Source organism: Plutella xylostella, chromosome 18, assembly GCF_932276165.1.
Source record: "Plutella xylostella chromosome 18, ilPluXylo3.1, whole genome shotgun sequence".
Taxonomy (NCBI): Eukaryota; Metazoa; Arthropoda; class Insecta; order Lepidoptera; family Plutellidae; genus Plutella; species Plutella xylostella.
Genome location: NC_063998.1, coordinates 3,379,176 through 3,394,441, shown reverse-complemented (window position 1 = coordinate 3,394,441; position 15,266 = coordinate 3,379,176). Strand labels below are relative to the sequence as shown.

Below are 15,266 nucleotides of genomic sequence, written 5' to 3'. Positions count from 1 at the left end.
AAGATTGACAATTCATCAATGAATGGAAAGTATACTACTCTTATTATTTTGAGAAATTGAATAACTGCATTTGAACACTGAAGATGATACATAATATAGGTACGATTCACCTCTCTCGGAACCTAAGAGAACCCTTTAAAACCGTCACGAATCTCACGGGAAATGTAATAAAGTAGAGCTCATGACCACGATCAAGATTTTTAATATAAAACTTCGCCGGAGGCACGTATCCGACATTCGTGAACTGCTATTTCTCCCCGAAGACTGTAAATTATTATGTCCTTCTTAGATTTTGGCAATAAAAAGATCATCATCCCTTTGTGTCACTAGAATTTTGACACCAAATAACTATGCACATTTTCGCAGAACTTTGTAATTTATAAGTGTTGTTAAGTTTAGTAAAAATATGAAATTAACACTAGAGTAGGCGCGCTCATTTAACTCCTGGGATGGTCGCGCGGGCTACATGTGTAGCCCATTTGTAATGCCTCATAAGCACAGATATTTGATTGAAAAGTAAAACACTTTGCTACATTTCAAGTATCATATTTATTTTTTAACTTTAAAGTAAAAAACGTATGAAAATTTTCTAATTTTAAACAAAAATTTTAACAATTAAAAACATACTTCTAAATATCGATATTATTTGGGACCATCACACTAATCAGATTTTTTTTTAGTTTAGGACACAAAACATATAAACAGATCATAGTTTCTTACAATATAGTAGCAGATGGTGGAAATTTACTCCATTTCATAAAATTCCAGGACTTGTAGCTGATCAAAACTGATGATGATGATGGTACCTTTGTGGCGGACTCCTAGCCACTAGTTCAGACGAAGATCAACAGATGGCGCTCGGAATGCAATACAGAGAGGATGTATGGGAACTACGCAAATTACTATGAAAATCCTACATCGCGCATTCGAAGTTTCTCACCTACTCTGCAATATATAGAAATCCCCAACGCTAACCGTTGGGCAGCTGCCCGCGAGGCCACACCACCCGGCCTGGTCGGAGGATCCTCCCTTTGCATGGGGATGCTCTACCACCTCCAGCATCTCCATACTGGTGACCCCGTGAAGAACATCAGCGCAGCCTTCTGAAGACCCGCAGAGCAGCCTCCACGCCATCTTCCATCGACTTTCTCTCCTCACCTCAACAGCCGTGCAGCAGAACTCTCAGCAAGCAGCCCCTGGAGCCAACCAACCAGCATCCGGTCTCAAAGGGCATCATGACCACCAGCATGCAGCGAACACGCAGGCCTGGTCACACCCTCGACCCACACCAGCAACTTGGCACAGCACCACTGCACTTCGGCCGGTCAGCAAGCAGAGCCATCCTCTCCTGGTCGACGCAGCACTCTGCCACCATGCTCCACTGCAGGCTCATCCCGACTCACCGTGGACATCGCCACTGCAGCATCACCCCGACTCACTGGGGACTCCTCACCGCACTCACAGTCCCGACTCACTGCGGACTACGCGGCACTGGCTGGCAATCAAGACTCTCGGCTGCACTGAAGACTATCGCCCTCCGGTCTCGGTGGGGGAGTGATGTGGCGGACTCCTAGCCACTAGTTCAGACGAAGATCAACAGATGGCGCTCGGAATGCAATACAGAGAGGATGTATGGGAACTACGCAAATTACTATGAAAATCCTACATCGCGCATTCGAAGTTTCTCACCTACTCTGCAATATATAGAAATCCCCAACGCTAACCGTTGGGCAGCTGCCCGCCAGGCCACACCACCCGGCCTGGTCGGAGGATCCTCCCTTTGCATGGGGATGCTCTACCACCTCCAGCATCTCCATACCTTCACATCACATCATCTTCGTCCAAATCTTCTACTTATTGTTCACTCTCCGATAAATGAGTATTATCGGAAAGAATTAACGGTTCCATAGGACCTTTTTCTTCGCTTACCGTCAAGTTATCACTATTTTCCTCGTCTTCCATAAGCCATCTCCGAATTTGACCTTCGTTCATCGCCATTATTACCTAAAATGATTCAAATGATTTTTTAGTGTTTTAAGACCAAAATATAACTAACAAAGTGAAAAAAACAATCAATTAATATGATTATACATTTTATATAAAAGTAAATGTGCATAAAAACAGATTTAATCCAAAAAATAAAACAGACAATCAGAAAAAATCACTTACCTAGAACGGTCGCGCGGGCTACATACGTAGCCCAGCAACTTTAGCCACTGTGCTCCTCAGGTGTCCGTGTGCCGGGACAGTGGGCACACTGCTGGGGGACGCGGGGGTTCGTGACGTGAGGAAGGAATACACGGGGGGAGGGAGCGCTAGTGCCGCGCGTTCGAGATATTTACAACAAAATCATACCCTGGTCTACACCTGTAGCCCACGCGCCCACTCTAGTGTTAATTTTATTAAAAATAAACTTTGGACTCAAAACTTCGCTACTTTCGTCACCTTATCTACTTAATAATTTACTACATGACACGTGCCTGTTAAGCCTTATATGATGTATCATTTAAGCTTAGCAAAGTATTATTTACTGTGCGAAATTATGTAAATATAGCAAACTTTAAACTAACTGTAGATACCTATACCTTCTACATATATACCTACAAGGTCAAACAGTAACTAAGAACCGAGATATTTGCCGTGTCGCTTCTGCAGTTTTCCTAATCATTGATCCGCTGAATCATAGCTGACTCACACATTCTCTAGTCCTCAGGTAAAGTTGTGAGTCAATGAGTCAACGTAAACAGTAACTTAACAATTCCTAAAACGACACTACATAAGTTCACACAAAGTATACTACAATATGAATGAAAAGTTGAATTTGACTCAAAAAAAAAGATAAATACGAACAATTTTTTTTTCAATAATTTTCTTTCATATATCATACCTAATTATGCTGGATTAGCAGGTTATTTGTCATACTAATGAAGTTGAAAGTGATAGGAACCTTGTCAAACAAGTTTGAGCGGTGGTTTCACTGTGACTCTGTTGATTTAATTAGATAACATAATTAGTTGAACAAATAGGAGTGAAGTTGCTAAATAAATGTGCACATATCGTCAACATTGTAAAAGAATTTGTACAGATCCAGGTACAGTCAACAAAAAAGATAAATTTACCTCAAAGCGGCAACGCAAACAGTTAAGTAAAATATTTAGTTGACTGTACAGTCAAGTGGGACTCTTTATCACGGTAATAACTAAATGTAAAATAGGTAATGGGTGTCATATTCAATGGTCTACTTATATAAAATCCACATAGACCACATTCACATACCTATCAACTCGAGCCAGTGTAATGTAACTTGTATTATAAATTATGTAAAGTTTAGTATTATGAATTCCTACATAACATCCTTAAATGAATATTATGATATCACAGATAAGTTACTGTTTATCATTACCTACATTATGCTCGTATTTATAGTGTCGGTTTCACAAATGAGAACATCAAGTTAAACAGAACCTCAGCATGACATGGTTGACGCCACTAAAATTAACGCAAAAATAAGCTACTTACTATCCCAGAATGTCAAACTTACGAGTACTATATCACCCTAACACGGTACTTAAATCTCGCTTAAAAAACCACTATTTATGGGCTACCCGGATCTCACAGGATGATCTTAAAAAGGATATTCTCCGTAGGCGTTTCCTCTCTATGAAATGAGCTTCATTGCTTTCAATAGAGCGCATATACAGGGTGATAAATTAGTTAATTGGTGCTCATTGTCTTTGACTCAATTTATGAGTGCAAGGAATGGAGTTGGGCTTAATAGCGCCAGTTAAGAAAGGCTTGTATTTAAACCTCCACCAGAAATTATATGATACTGCCGCCAATAAATTCGAAATCTCCGCCAAAACGGATAAATCATCACCAAATCATGCTTCCCAAAATATTTTTGAAATGAACCAAATTATTTTTTACTGCATACTGTAAAACTATATTGACACCATTAAAATTTATTTCAAACCAAATAAAGTATATCATCGCTAAATAGATGTAACCAATATGTTCTTTTATCAGTATCATTTTAATAATCCTGTCTAACCAAAAAAGTAAAAGTAAATATAAAAAAAAAGTTTATACCAAATAATCAATAGCTTACCCCAAAACAAAGTCACTTGTTAAATTGCTTTATGAATTAATTAAATCATTAGTATGTGCCTAGTAAAATCTATCCGTTACGCCATCTCGACTCCCATTCGTGTGGCCGTGTGGCCGAGGGTTTGAATTCTGTCATGTACCAATAAATTCTATAGAAATAAGGAATTGAAATACAATTTATTATAGTTAAGTGCTTGGTGCTTGGGGTTTCTCTGATGGATCATATCAGAAATGAGGTTATCTGTCAGAGGACTAAGGTTACCGACATAGCTGTCAAAATATGCAAGCTGAAGTGGCAGTGGGCTGGTCATATCTGCCGAAGAACCGATAACCGTTGGCGTAGACGAGTTCTCGAGTGGAGACCTCGAACAGGCAAACGCAGCGTGGGACGCCCTCCTGCCCGCTGGACTGACGACCTTAGGCGGGTTTCAGCCGGTAGTGGTTGGATGAGGAAGGCCGAGGACTGAGTGTTGTGGCGCTCCTTGGGAGAGGCCTATGTCCAGCAGTGGATGATTATTGGCTGATCATCATGATGATGATAGGTATATGTATGTATATGAGTATGCGGGCGTGGGGGGATGGCGCCGCTCAAATTTGACCTTGTCCAGAATTTGCCGCGATGTATTGAGGTCGATGTACTAGACATCATTGATACATTGCGTCCACAAGCATCGCGCGAATTCAAATTTTATGCCGCACCACTCGTAGAGCCGCAAATACCTACATATTAAAATTAACAGGTAATCGATTACCTTTATACTATACTAGCTGCTCCCGCGAGCTTCGGTTCGCCTTAAAAACTTTTCCCGTGGGAATTCCGGGATAAAAATAGCCTATGTTCTTTCCCAGGGTCTATACCATATGTATACCAAAATTAATTCAAATCCGTTCAGTAGTTTTGTCGTGAAAGAGTAACAGACAGACAGACAGACATACACAGTTACTTTCGCATTTATAATATTAATAATAGTTAGGATATTGTTTTGGGTAGGATAATTTGGTGATATAAAAAAAAATTGAACACTTAGTTTTGGTGTCAATGTTTATATTTTAGTATAGCATAATTTGGTGATGATTTATCCGTTTTGGCGACGAAAAAGATTTTCTATTGTAAACTTGCAATTATTTGGAGGCGTGTTTATTTATTTTGGAACGTAAACGTTTTTTTTGGGGATTTCGATTTTGGAGTTGGTTTAATTAATTTGGTTTTAATTTATTTTTTTGGTGCAATGTATTAGCGTACAATTATTTTTTTTGGTGATGATTTAAATTGTACCCGTTAAGAAAGTTGTAAATATGGTAAGTAAAGAATATACCTCTAAGATTTATAGCTTTTCCTGTAAGTTTCACTTTGCCTATGAAATATCCATAATTAGAATTCTAGGTAGGTACCTAGCTAGAGGAGGGGCAAAAGTGTTATTTTATACATGATAATAATTTTTATCCCGCTAGCGCTATTAGGTACATATAACTAAAAGGTTGATGTAAAGCAGTCCTAGTTGTTTTGCGTCAATAGTTACTCACTCACAAGCATAATAACTATAAGTGCTATTGACGTTATATTTATATTTCACAAGTTTACAAACTACCTACTACTTCCTACATATACCTGCCTTCCTGTTTAACATTCAACGCCGGCATAGTAATTCGGAGAACATTCCAAGATTTCCACGAAAATATCAGCATATCTCCGACAATAGACAGCTCCTGAAGCGAGAGATAGAACATAATGGCGCATTGATGTTACTATTCAGACTGAATTTTCTCTGCAAAATATTCTATAAGATTAGGAAAAAAAGCAATAATAAAATTAGAAGAGGCTTCGCTTAAAAAAACGAGGTTTTCTTTTTTCTAAAGACTTCAGTAAGAAAATACACGAGAGTTGATTATAATTCGTTCTTTAGTGTGGAGGAGTGTTGCTTTTTACAAAACCCAGATGTCTTAGTTTCCCGCCACTTACCTAGATAATTTTGTATTCTGGGTAGATATCGCGCTAATTTCTTTTAGGACCATTGTCTAGTCTGGAAAATTATTTTATACCTAGGATTATTAAGAAAAGATTCAGATTTATTTATTCAAAAAATATGAGTAAGTAGGTATCATCTTTTACGCTCACATTTCGGTAAAAGCAGTTTATTATCCCGACATTTCCTTGATGGAGCGTCTTCGGACACGCCAGTAGCCCGCGTCTACTATGTCGGAGTAGCCACAGAAATAAATAAAGAAATAAATAACTAAACGTAGGTATTTTCTTTCATGAAATTAATTTATTTCGCCACGGTGAGCCGAGCACTGCTTTATCTAGGATTGTTACAGATATGGAGCTAGGTATTATTCGTGACAGGTCAATCCAGAATAGGGCTTGGGGCTTCATGTTTTCTTCAGGAGTAATTAAATTTGCCCTTTCTTTTCATCTGCACATGTTAACCTATTAGAGCATAGAACAATGCTTTTAGCATTAAGTCCACTCTTTGTACTTTTATTTGTCATATTTATACAATAATGAATTAAATAATAATAATACTTAATAATAATAACAATGCGGATACGAATGTATATGTATGCCCAATGTATTACAATCCATTATTACAATCACATAACAATGTAGTCGAAAAGAGATGTCAAAACTAACTTGGCACTGACGATGCATCGAGCAGCCAAGTGGATGCCAATAACCAATAAGGCACTCCAAAGTCCGTCAAAATCCGCGATTCGATTTCATTTTGTGTTTTTATTCTCAGCTGATCTATTTTTGACTAACTCTTGGACCTGACTTTAAATCATCGGCAATGAAGTCGTGATAGATTAAAATAAATACTTGCTTTCTTACTTTAAACTGTAATCAGCTTCGTCTTAATAAAATTATTTATTTGATCGTAATTTCTTGAAACCCTCATAAAAATTTAAGTGTTATTTTGAATCCTTTTTATACGAATCTAACTGAATTTAATATTCTACTGAAATTAAAACTAAAGCTTTAAAGTTTAGCTTTTATTTAGTATACTTAAACCGAATAATTTATACTGTCTACCCGAAACGATTATATTTTAGAGTGCTTTAAATCCCACAAAGTACTTAGTAAAAATATATTTTCTGTACAAAGCTTAATATTTTTTAACCAGAAACAACGACAAATATTTCCATGTATAAATAAAATAAATTCAAATCTCCTGGTTTAATGTTTCTTATTTCACTTAAGGGGTTTGTTTATATTTTTATCATAAGTAGGTACTTTCAAAAATGTTGTGCTCTCCAAGAATCCCTAAAGTCGCCAGAGGTTAGGGTTTCGTTCCCGTGTTCCCGGGAAAATATGTCATTCCCGAAACCGGGAAAAAAAATATCATTCCCGGGAATTCCCGGGTATTATTTTTCATCGATTCTATGCTATATTTTCATCTTTATTTATCTGTTTCTCTTACCTAAAACCAAAAAAAATATCGGCTTTTACATATGTGACCAAAGAGTATGTAAAAGCTAACGGTAGTGTGACGCCTGTCATATTTTTTACCCGACTTCCGAAGGAGGAGGGTAATGTTTTTCGATTGTATGTATGTATGTTTGTCTGTTTCTTTGTTCCCTCCTGTAGCCTAAAAGGCTTGATAGATTTTGATGTATGAGGTATCGTTAGAAGCGTATTGATGGCGTGATGACGTTACATTAAAATGTACATAGCGCCCTCTAGAGGACATAACGTGATGATCGAAAAAATAATATTTTTGCAACTATGCCGTGTGGGGTATCAAATGAATGGGCTTGATTTGCACATTACAAAAATATGCATATTGTAGGTATTTAAATAACAACACCAAAATTATTGAAATAAAAAATGTTCATGAACTAAAACCCGACTACTGACGTAAAATTTCATAAAATAAAAACAACTAAAAAGTTACAAATAAAAAAATATAATTATAAAAAAACAAAAAACCCGACTGCACGCTAAAAAGGTGAAAACAAGTCCCAATGTTAATGGAAAGTATCGCAGGCGGGGACTCCGGGGACCAACTTGACCGCCACACAAGGCCGTTTTCTAAGTAACATTCAGCTAAATGGTGAAACCTCTGGTGGTCCCCGCCCACGATACTTTCCATTAATATTGGGACTTGTTTTCACCTTTTTAGCGTGCAGTCGGGTTTTTGTTTGTTTATAATTATAATTTTTTTATGTCCCGGTTTTTTATCCGCGTTTTTATTTTTATAAAATTACTAACGCAGAGAAAAAACTAAAATAAGAAGTAGGTTGAGCGATAAATCGCTGAATGAATTAATTTTTCTAAAACATTGCCTCAAGTGTAATTAATTTTGAATATTTTAATTTTAATTATTTTCAAACTGTTAATCATAATACCTTTGGTTTAATTTACAATTAAGAAAAACAAATGATTTTGCATGTAAAACAAATCATTATAATTTTGGTTGTTAATTTATCTGACTGTTGCTTTTTTCTACCTATACGAGTAATAAAAGTAAGAGTTATAAAAGTATATTTGATTTAATTGTTAGTGTTTTAATACCCGAAAATAGCAAAAACTAGCATTTAAAATAATTCCCGTTTCCCGGGAATTCCCGGGAAATCTTGAAAAAAATTCCCGTTTCCCGGGAACAGAAAAAGGTCGGGAAAAACGAAACCCTACCAGAGGTGCTTCTAACTTTCATATTAAACCAGAATAGAAACATGATCGCCTCCTAATTTCTTATAGTATTGTTCTTATACCTATAAATAATCTGTTTCAATAATTCCATAAGAGATATGATTAGTTACCTTTAACAAGTTAGTTACATACAGTAACATTATTTATAATTATGTGATATTATTTCAACGACAACATCCACTTCCATTGCAACCATCCCAACTGTTGCTTTTTACAATATAGCACCTCTATCTTAGTTCATCTTTTATGAACCGTAGTACACGTAGTATAGTGATAGTAGGTATCGTTCTATCTTTGTTCATCTTTCATGAACCTACGACCTACGTAGTATAGTCATACTATAGCTGTACGTATGATGGTGTAGTAAGTATACTAAACAAGTTAAATTGGTCCGGAGCAGTCGGCAGCGGGGCGTGGTGTTAATTAAAGCGCCCGCTGGTGGCGCTAGCTTATTGGTTTAAGCGCGAAACCGTTATTATTCGGAGGTTTTGGCATTTGTGTTTTGTACTTTATAGCGTGATGGACTAACATAGGCGATGTTAGAAACCCCAGACCGATGAAAATACCTACCTATACAATTTAGCACCCTTTACAATATTGTGAGATAAAAATAAGTTTTTATTTTAAGGAAAACTTAAAACGCAATTTTATAACAGCAATAGCATGAGCAGTAGAAAGCCTTTTATAAGTTTCCACTGATAGAATAAAATCAAAAATAATAGTAACTCTAATTGCATACATGTTGGTAGAAAATTATGAACTTACTTAGCCAAAATTTAAAACATCAATTAAAACCGACAGTCAAGTACTAAAGTAAACAAATTTCTACTCAAGCCCACCACAAATTCACAACGACAAAGTAAAATATAACTTGGCTTTACCCAACGCGCAACCCATCCTAACTAATATTATAAATGCGAAAGTAACTGTGTCTGTCTGTCTGTCCGTCTGTCTGTCTGTTACTCTTTCACGCCAAAACTACTGAACGGATTTGAATGAAATTTGGTATACATATGGTCTAGACCTTGAGAAAGAACATAGGCTATTTTTTATCCCGGAATTCCCACGGGAAAACTTTTTAAGGCGAAGCGAAGCTCGCGGGAACAGCTAGTAAGAAATAATTAGTTCACGTTAAAAGTTGGGCTGTTTAGTGTTCAGTTGTTTACCTAACTTGGGACCTAATTACCTAGGTCACCCAGGCACACGTCGGAACTTTGCGCTAGCTGTTTTAGTAATACATAGTTAATTTTAATTATAAAAGCACGTGAAATTTCAATCGCAGATTGGTATGTTCCATTCCGTAACTAAATGTTGTCCTTAGTGTGGGAGCAAAAAAGGATTGTTATAATTTTGGCCTGTAGATCTGTCGGTGCCACTAGTCACGTTGCTTCCTAAAATACACAGCCTAAACTAGGCGATAGTCTGTATGGTGACAGCTTCCTATACCAACGTACTGGCATAAAAACTCAAATTTTAAAATTGGAACATCAACAGAAATGGAGCATTGATGCGAAACGGCTTTGTGTGTCGACAATTTCATGGTCCACGTACAATACGGAGGACGTGGGTGCGTACTATTGTACTCCTTTATTGAGTACAGTGTCATGTATATGCGAGCGCCGACAAAATAATTGGTCCTCCAGACCGGGTTGCACGGCATTTTTATCGACGTGGATAATCTTATGCCACAGATATATCAACTTGTCTAAGTCTAATGCACGTTATGCACGTTCCAACAATCACATCGCAATGTTTATCACGTTACGTTTATCTACGTGCATAACGGTGCCTTGCAGCGCAGACAGAGGTACTACTCGTATTCACAATGACTCATTCACAACTACATTTATTAGCTTACCTTTAATGGCCCAACTTATTATTCTGTGGCCTAACCAAGCCAACCACTTTTACCTAAAAATGAATCACCATACCCACCTTTGCCAATCAACATGAGATTTTTTGTTGATCAGATGACACGTACAACGTACAACCGACTTGAATAGTCATTCAAATACCTGACCAGCTTAAACTGAGTCACGTCCGAAGCGAAGCGCCAGTCATCGCCGTGCCCCGCTGGTAATTGCAGAGGTCAAGCTCAATTGGTCCAGTGACCTTATGATGTAACCTTTTGCTCAGAAAACTTGGTGGTAATAGATTTCAATGAGGATGGAATTATATCTGCATCTTGCGCTTGTTAAGAAATACTTATGTATAAGTACCTACTTACATTTTTTGTATGCATTTTATTCGTTAGCATCTCTCTACAAGTTACGAGAAAACACATTATGGTCAGTCTTTAAAGGACCAATCGTAAGAAGGGAGGTTATTCCGTGGTACTTTTTTCATCTAGGTATAAGTAGAGCTTTGCTAATCATTTTACCATGTTAAAAGGCCCAACTGACCCTTGCGAAGCTATCTATACTATAGGTAGTGCTTGTCATCGAAACACTAAGGAGCTAAAATTACACTCCCGGGCAATGAAAAAGTTCCACTCACAAAATGCCGACGCCAAATAACCCCAATTTTATCAAAGACTTAATTTAAAATTGAAACAAAATATTACCGTTTTTAGTTGGTAATATCCTGATGCTCTTTTCAATGTACTTCAATGCCGCAGAAGTCGTCACTAAGTTAGCTTTTTCCGTTTAGGCGTAATTTGCTGCTTTTCTCAGTTGAACCTTTTTATTGCCCGTGAGTGTATGAACATTAACATAATGAAGATTTAATAAATTCACTTTTCTTCTTGTTACAGGCACCCAATATGGAGCACTTGGCGAATTTCACCGATGACATCGGCTCTAGTGTGCAGCCTAGTGAATTCTCCAAGTGAGTAAACTTTAGCTTATTATAATAATTAATTAATAAGTTTTAATTAAAACCTAATGCGGACCGCGCCAAACTAACACCACCAATAAAACTTATTAAAAACAGCCAAGTGCGAGTCCGTATTGGGAACTAAGGGTTGAAAGGGTAACGTACGGTGGCCTGCGCCTAAAAGTATACAGGCGGAGTTTTATAAAATAGCCGAGATACAGGGTCTTGACAGACAGGGTTTCATTTTTAACTTTTGAGGCACTTCAGTAACTACAGAAGAGATTCGACAAGATTGAAAGTTTGTATCGCCGTATTCTTTCTATTCGTTTAATAAAATGGAAAAACTTGAAAGAAAACATACATAAAGATCGGAAGCAGCTAGTTATACGTATACGGTGGTATACACTGACTGATACAGCTTCAACAAGTAATTCAAGTTTGCTATCTCACATCAATCATGTTCATTAGGTGCTACATTGAGAACCTGGTTCATATCTAAAACTAATGACTGTCATTAACGCTAAGAAGACCGCACATTTTAGTCAGTATGTACCTACCAATAAAATTGCGTAACAGCGAAAAGTAAAAAATTAATTTAGCGTGTGTACGTAGTTTTATTTTAATTTACTGGTAGGTAGGTAGTTAAGGCTACCTATTTTTTAATTAATCCTGGTTCATTTAATTACCAATGTTTACTCAAAGCAGCCCTCAGAACATGTATTTCCTAGAATCGCACTAATTAGGGTCAAACCAGTACCGAGTCTGCGTTGTTCTATGCATCCGTACGATTCCAAAACCAAAAACATAATACCTCCGCCCGCCATGGTGGCTGGCTGTTTTTGAAGCTTAAACGTGAATGCTCTTTTCAAAGCAGGTTTCCTGTCTATTCATTACATTCAGATTTGCTCTGATGCTCGGGAAGTAATCTGATATAGGTAGGTACCTACATACCTAGGTACTTATAGCGCACAAAATGTTCCAGAACTTCCGTGGTCTATATAGTGAAAAGGGCTTTCAAGCAAACTTTTTGTTTTGAGGCTTTTATCAAGTAATCATGTAGGTATGAATAAAGAACGAATGGTGCAGCAGGTTAACCACTGATTATCGTGGATTGAGCAGCTATTTCTTCTGGGGTCTTGGATGTGCTCGAAAGATGGTACGTTATAGGTTCAGCTCCTACAACATCTGAATCGCGACTAACATACATAATTAACATCGGCAAAAATTGCACGCTTTACTGTATTGCACTCATGGAAGTAGAAAAAAATATGGATCTAGAAAAGTCTGATCCGTATAAGTATTGTTAAGTTATCTATCTTGTGTTTACCATTATTTCACCCCTCGATCCTCGATTAATTATTAACATGACTATGCAAGTGCACCAGTGGAATGCCAGCTTAAATAACTTAGCTAAATGGGCCATGACATGAATAATTAGATCTGTGTCCGTTAAACAGGGTTTAAGTAGCTTTTGATCAGTAGCCAGTAGCCACTAAATTAGATTCTGTACAGGTCCGCATGTCATGGTCTAATCCCTCAGATGATCGCAAGGTCATGTCATGCTTCTGCTAAATAACGTTATGTCATTACTTGATACCTAATAAGTACATAATTAATTTATCGATGTTTGACTTCAATCCACAAAGAAGAGAGTTATAAGCTAGGATGTCTGATTTATTACTTGATTTAGGTCTTGGTCAAAATACTACTATTGCTATTTATGTACAATTACATTTGATATTTATTTTGCTGTCTATATCTTTCTTCAGCCCTGATTACATTTCGGCCTAAGGGTACAATGAGAGGTATCCTCAGGTTACTAATAGGAACCATTTTGCCATTTATATTAGCTTAATAGACCCTTTGAGTATAATATCGCATCTAAAGTAATCCAAAATTAGTTGTAGATAGGTAGGTACTTACCATTAGTTTGTGTTGGTAGTAGCCATTATAACAAAATTATAAGGTAGGTAATTGTATTTCCTTGTATGTTACAACGTAATAGCACGCTGCTACCTAATGAGGTCATAATATTCCACATGCCTCGACTTAATCAAATATGAGTTTTTTACTATTATAATTTTGTTTTCCTTAATTAGCCAAAGTTGTTCAGAATTATGAGATCAGTCACCCCTTTTCCGGTTGCTGACCGTACCGAGATATACCTAATTTCTAATATACGGCTCTGTAGAATTTCTCAACTAAACTGAATATCATGTACTTACCTATCTTCACCCGTTTGCCTTCAACGCCAGTGCATCAAATTACAAAACTTTACAATTCATAAACGTCCTCAACGTTTCTGATTCCAGGTTCGCATTTAAATTTCTAAACGTTTCTGCCTCCAGATTCGCTTTACAATTTCCAAACGTTTCTGCCCCCAGGTTCTCCCCTGGCCTGCTGACCTTCGCAGCCGTTGTCACTGGACTCATCATGCTGGTGGGTCTGTCGGGAAACCTACTCACCGTGGTGGCTCTGCTCAAATGCCCCAAGGTCAGGAATGTGGCCGCAGCCTTCATTATTAGGTGAGTGGGTTAGATGTTTTAAGAAAGAAATATTTGGTTGTTTGTCGAGTCGTTTGTTTGTGTAGCTACAAAAGTAATGTTAAACTGATTTGAAGAAAAAAACTATTAGGAACCCCTGAATTGGATGCTTTAATACAGATAATACTTAGACTACCTTGTAGGTATCCTTGAATTGATAATCTTTCGCGGAAAAGTTATAATTTGCTAACAAATTGTACGAAGATAAATTTTATTGAAATCTACATTGTGGTTTGTTTTTATCAGAAAATGCAGAGCAATCAACACATTCTAATTGAAACCTTGTTTATTATAATCACAGTAGGTACGTATAAAATTCTTAACAACCCACATTTCCCATTCCAGTCTCTGCATAGCGGACTTCTTATTCTGTGCCATGGTGTTACCGTTTGCCATATCTGGTTTCTGGACGCAGACGTGGTCCCACGGGGGCGTGCTGTGTCGGCTGGTGCCGTTCCTGCGGTATGGCAATGTAGGCGTGTCCCTGCTGAGCATCGCACTCATTACGTTGAATAGGTGAGTTAACTGTTAATGGTGAAGTTATTGTTATTGTTCTTCATTCATGTTGCTCCTCCAGGGAGTTTATGTAGCGTCTAGGCGCCTCCATTCTTCTCTGTTGGTGGCTAAGTTGAGCTCAAACATATTGTTGATACAAATAAAACATATAATAATAATATAAGGGGGGGGGGGTAGCCTTTGTTCTTAAACTATAGTGAAAATGTCGACTGCTAAGTAAATATTCTGCTGGATTGCTTTGAAAAACGGTTTACACGAGGGAAATAAATAAGTCAGAAGTAAATATTACCTAGGTATGTCCTCGATGAAAATGTAACTGCTGGACATAAAAGTGACTCACTGAAAAGACGTTTAGGTACGCCAATCTATAAAAGGACATGAAATGAAAGCACACGTTCACATCTTATAAGAAATCGTGTTTATTTCCTACGTCCGTTTTCAGGAAATTGGTTAGCGCCTGATTGATTTATACTCATATACTTAGGGTGAAAATATGGATCACCTATTTACTCTATTTGTGGTGAAAAGGTCTACAAGGAAAGTGAAAGAATTTTTACAACTTCAGTTCCGTTCTCCAAACAAAACTTATTTCGCATCAAAAAATGTAACTTACACGACTGTCAACCTAATTTCCA

At 37.3% G+C, this 15,266-nt stretch overlaps 1 protein-coding gene and 1 long non-coding RNA gene across 5 annotated transcripts in view; one reads left to right on the top strand and one right to left on the bottom strand.

Annotated features, from left to right (window-relative positions):
- The window catches only part of LOC105388857 (G-protein coupled receptor moody), a 38,074-nt gene that overhangs the window by 11,085 nt on the left and 11,723 nt on the right, over positions 1 to 15,266 (top strand). For all 3 annotated transcript variants that reach the window (XR_007267289.1, XM_011559879.3, XM_011559880.3), the window contains exons 2-4: positions 11,511 to 11,584; positions 13,957 to 14,097; positions 14,461 to 14,631. Coding sequence is in view for 2 of the 3 variants with exons in the window: in XM_011559879.3 (XP_011558181.3) it covers positions 11,520 to 11,584; positions 13,957 to 14,097; positions 14,461 to 14,631 (377 nt within the window). In the remaining variant the exon portion in view is untranslated. The remainder of the gene's footprint in view (positions 1 to 11,510; positions 11,585 to 13,956; positions 14,098 to 14,460; positions 14,632 to 15,266) is intronic.
- LOC125489862 lies at positions 413 to 2,283 on the bottom strand. 2 transcript variants are annotated; one of them, XR_007267291.1, is made up of 3 exons: positions 2,170 to 2,283; positions 1,820 to 2,004; positions 413 to 806 (listed from the first exon to the last, which is right to left on the bottom strand). It is a non-coding gene; the product is annotated as an uncharacterized LOC125489862 (long non-coding RNA). The 2 variants fall into 2 exon arrangements; XR_007267290.1 differs by having other exon boundaries at positions 1,820 to 2,276.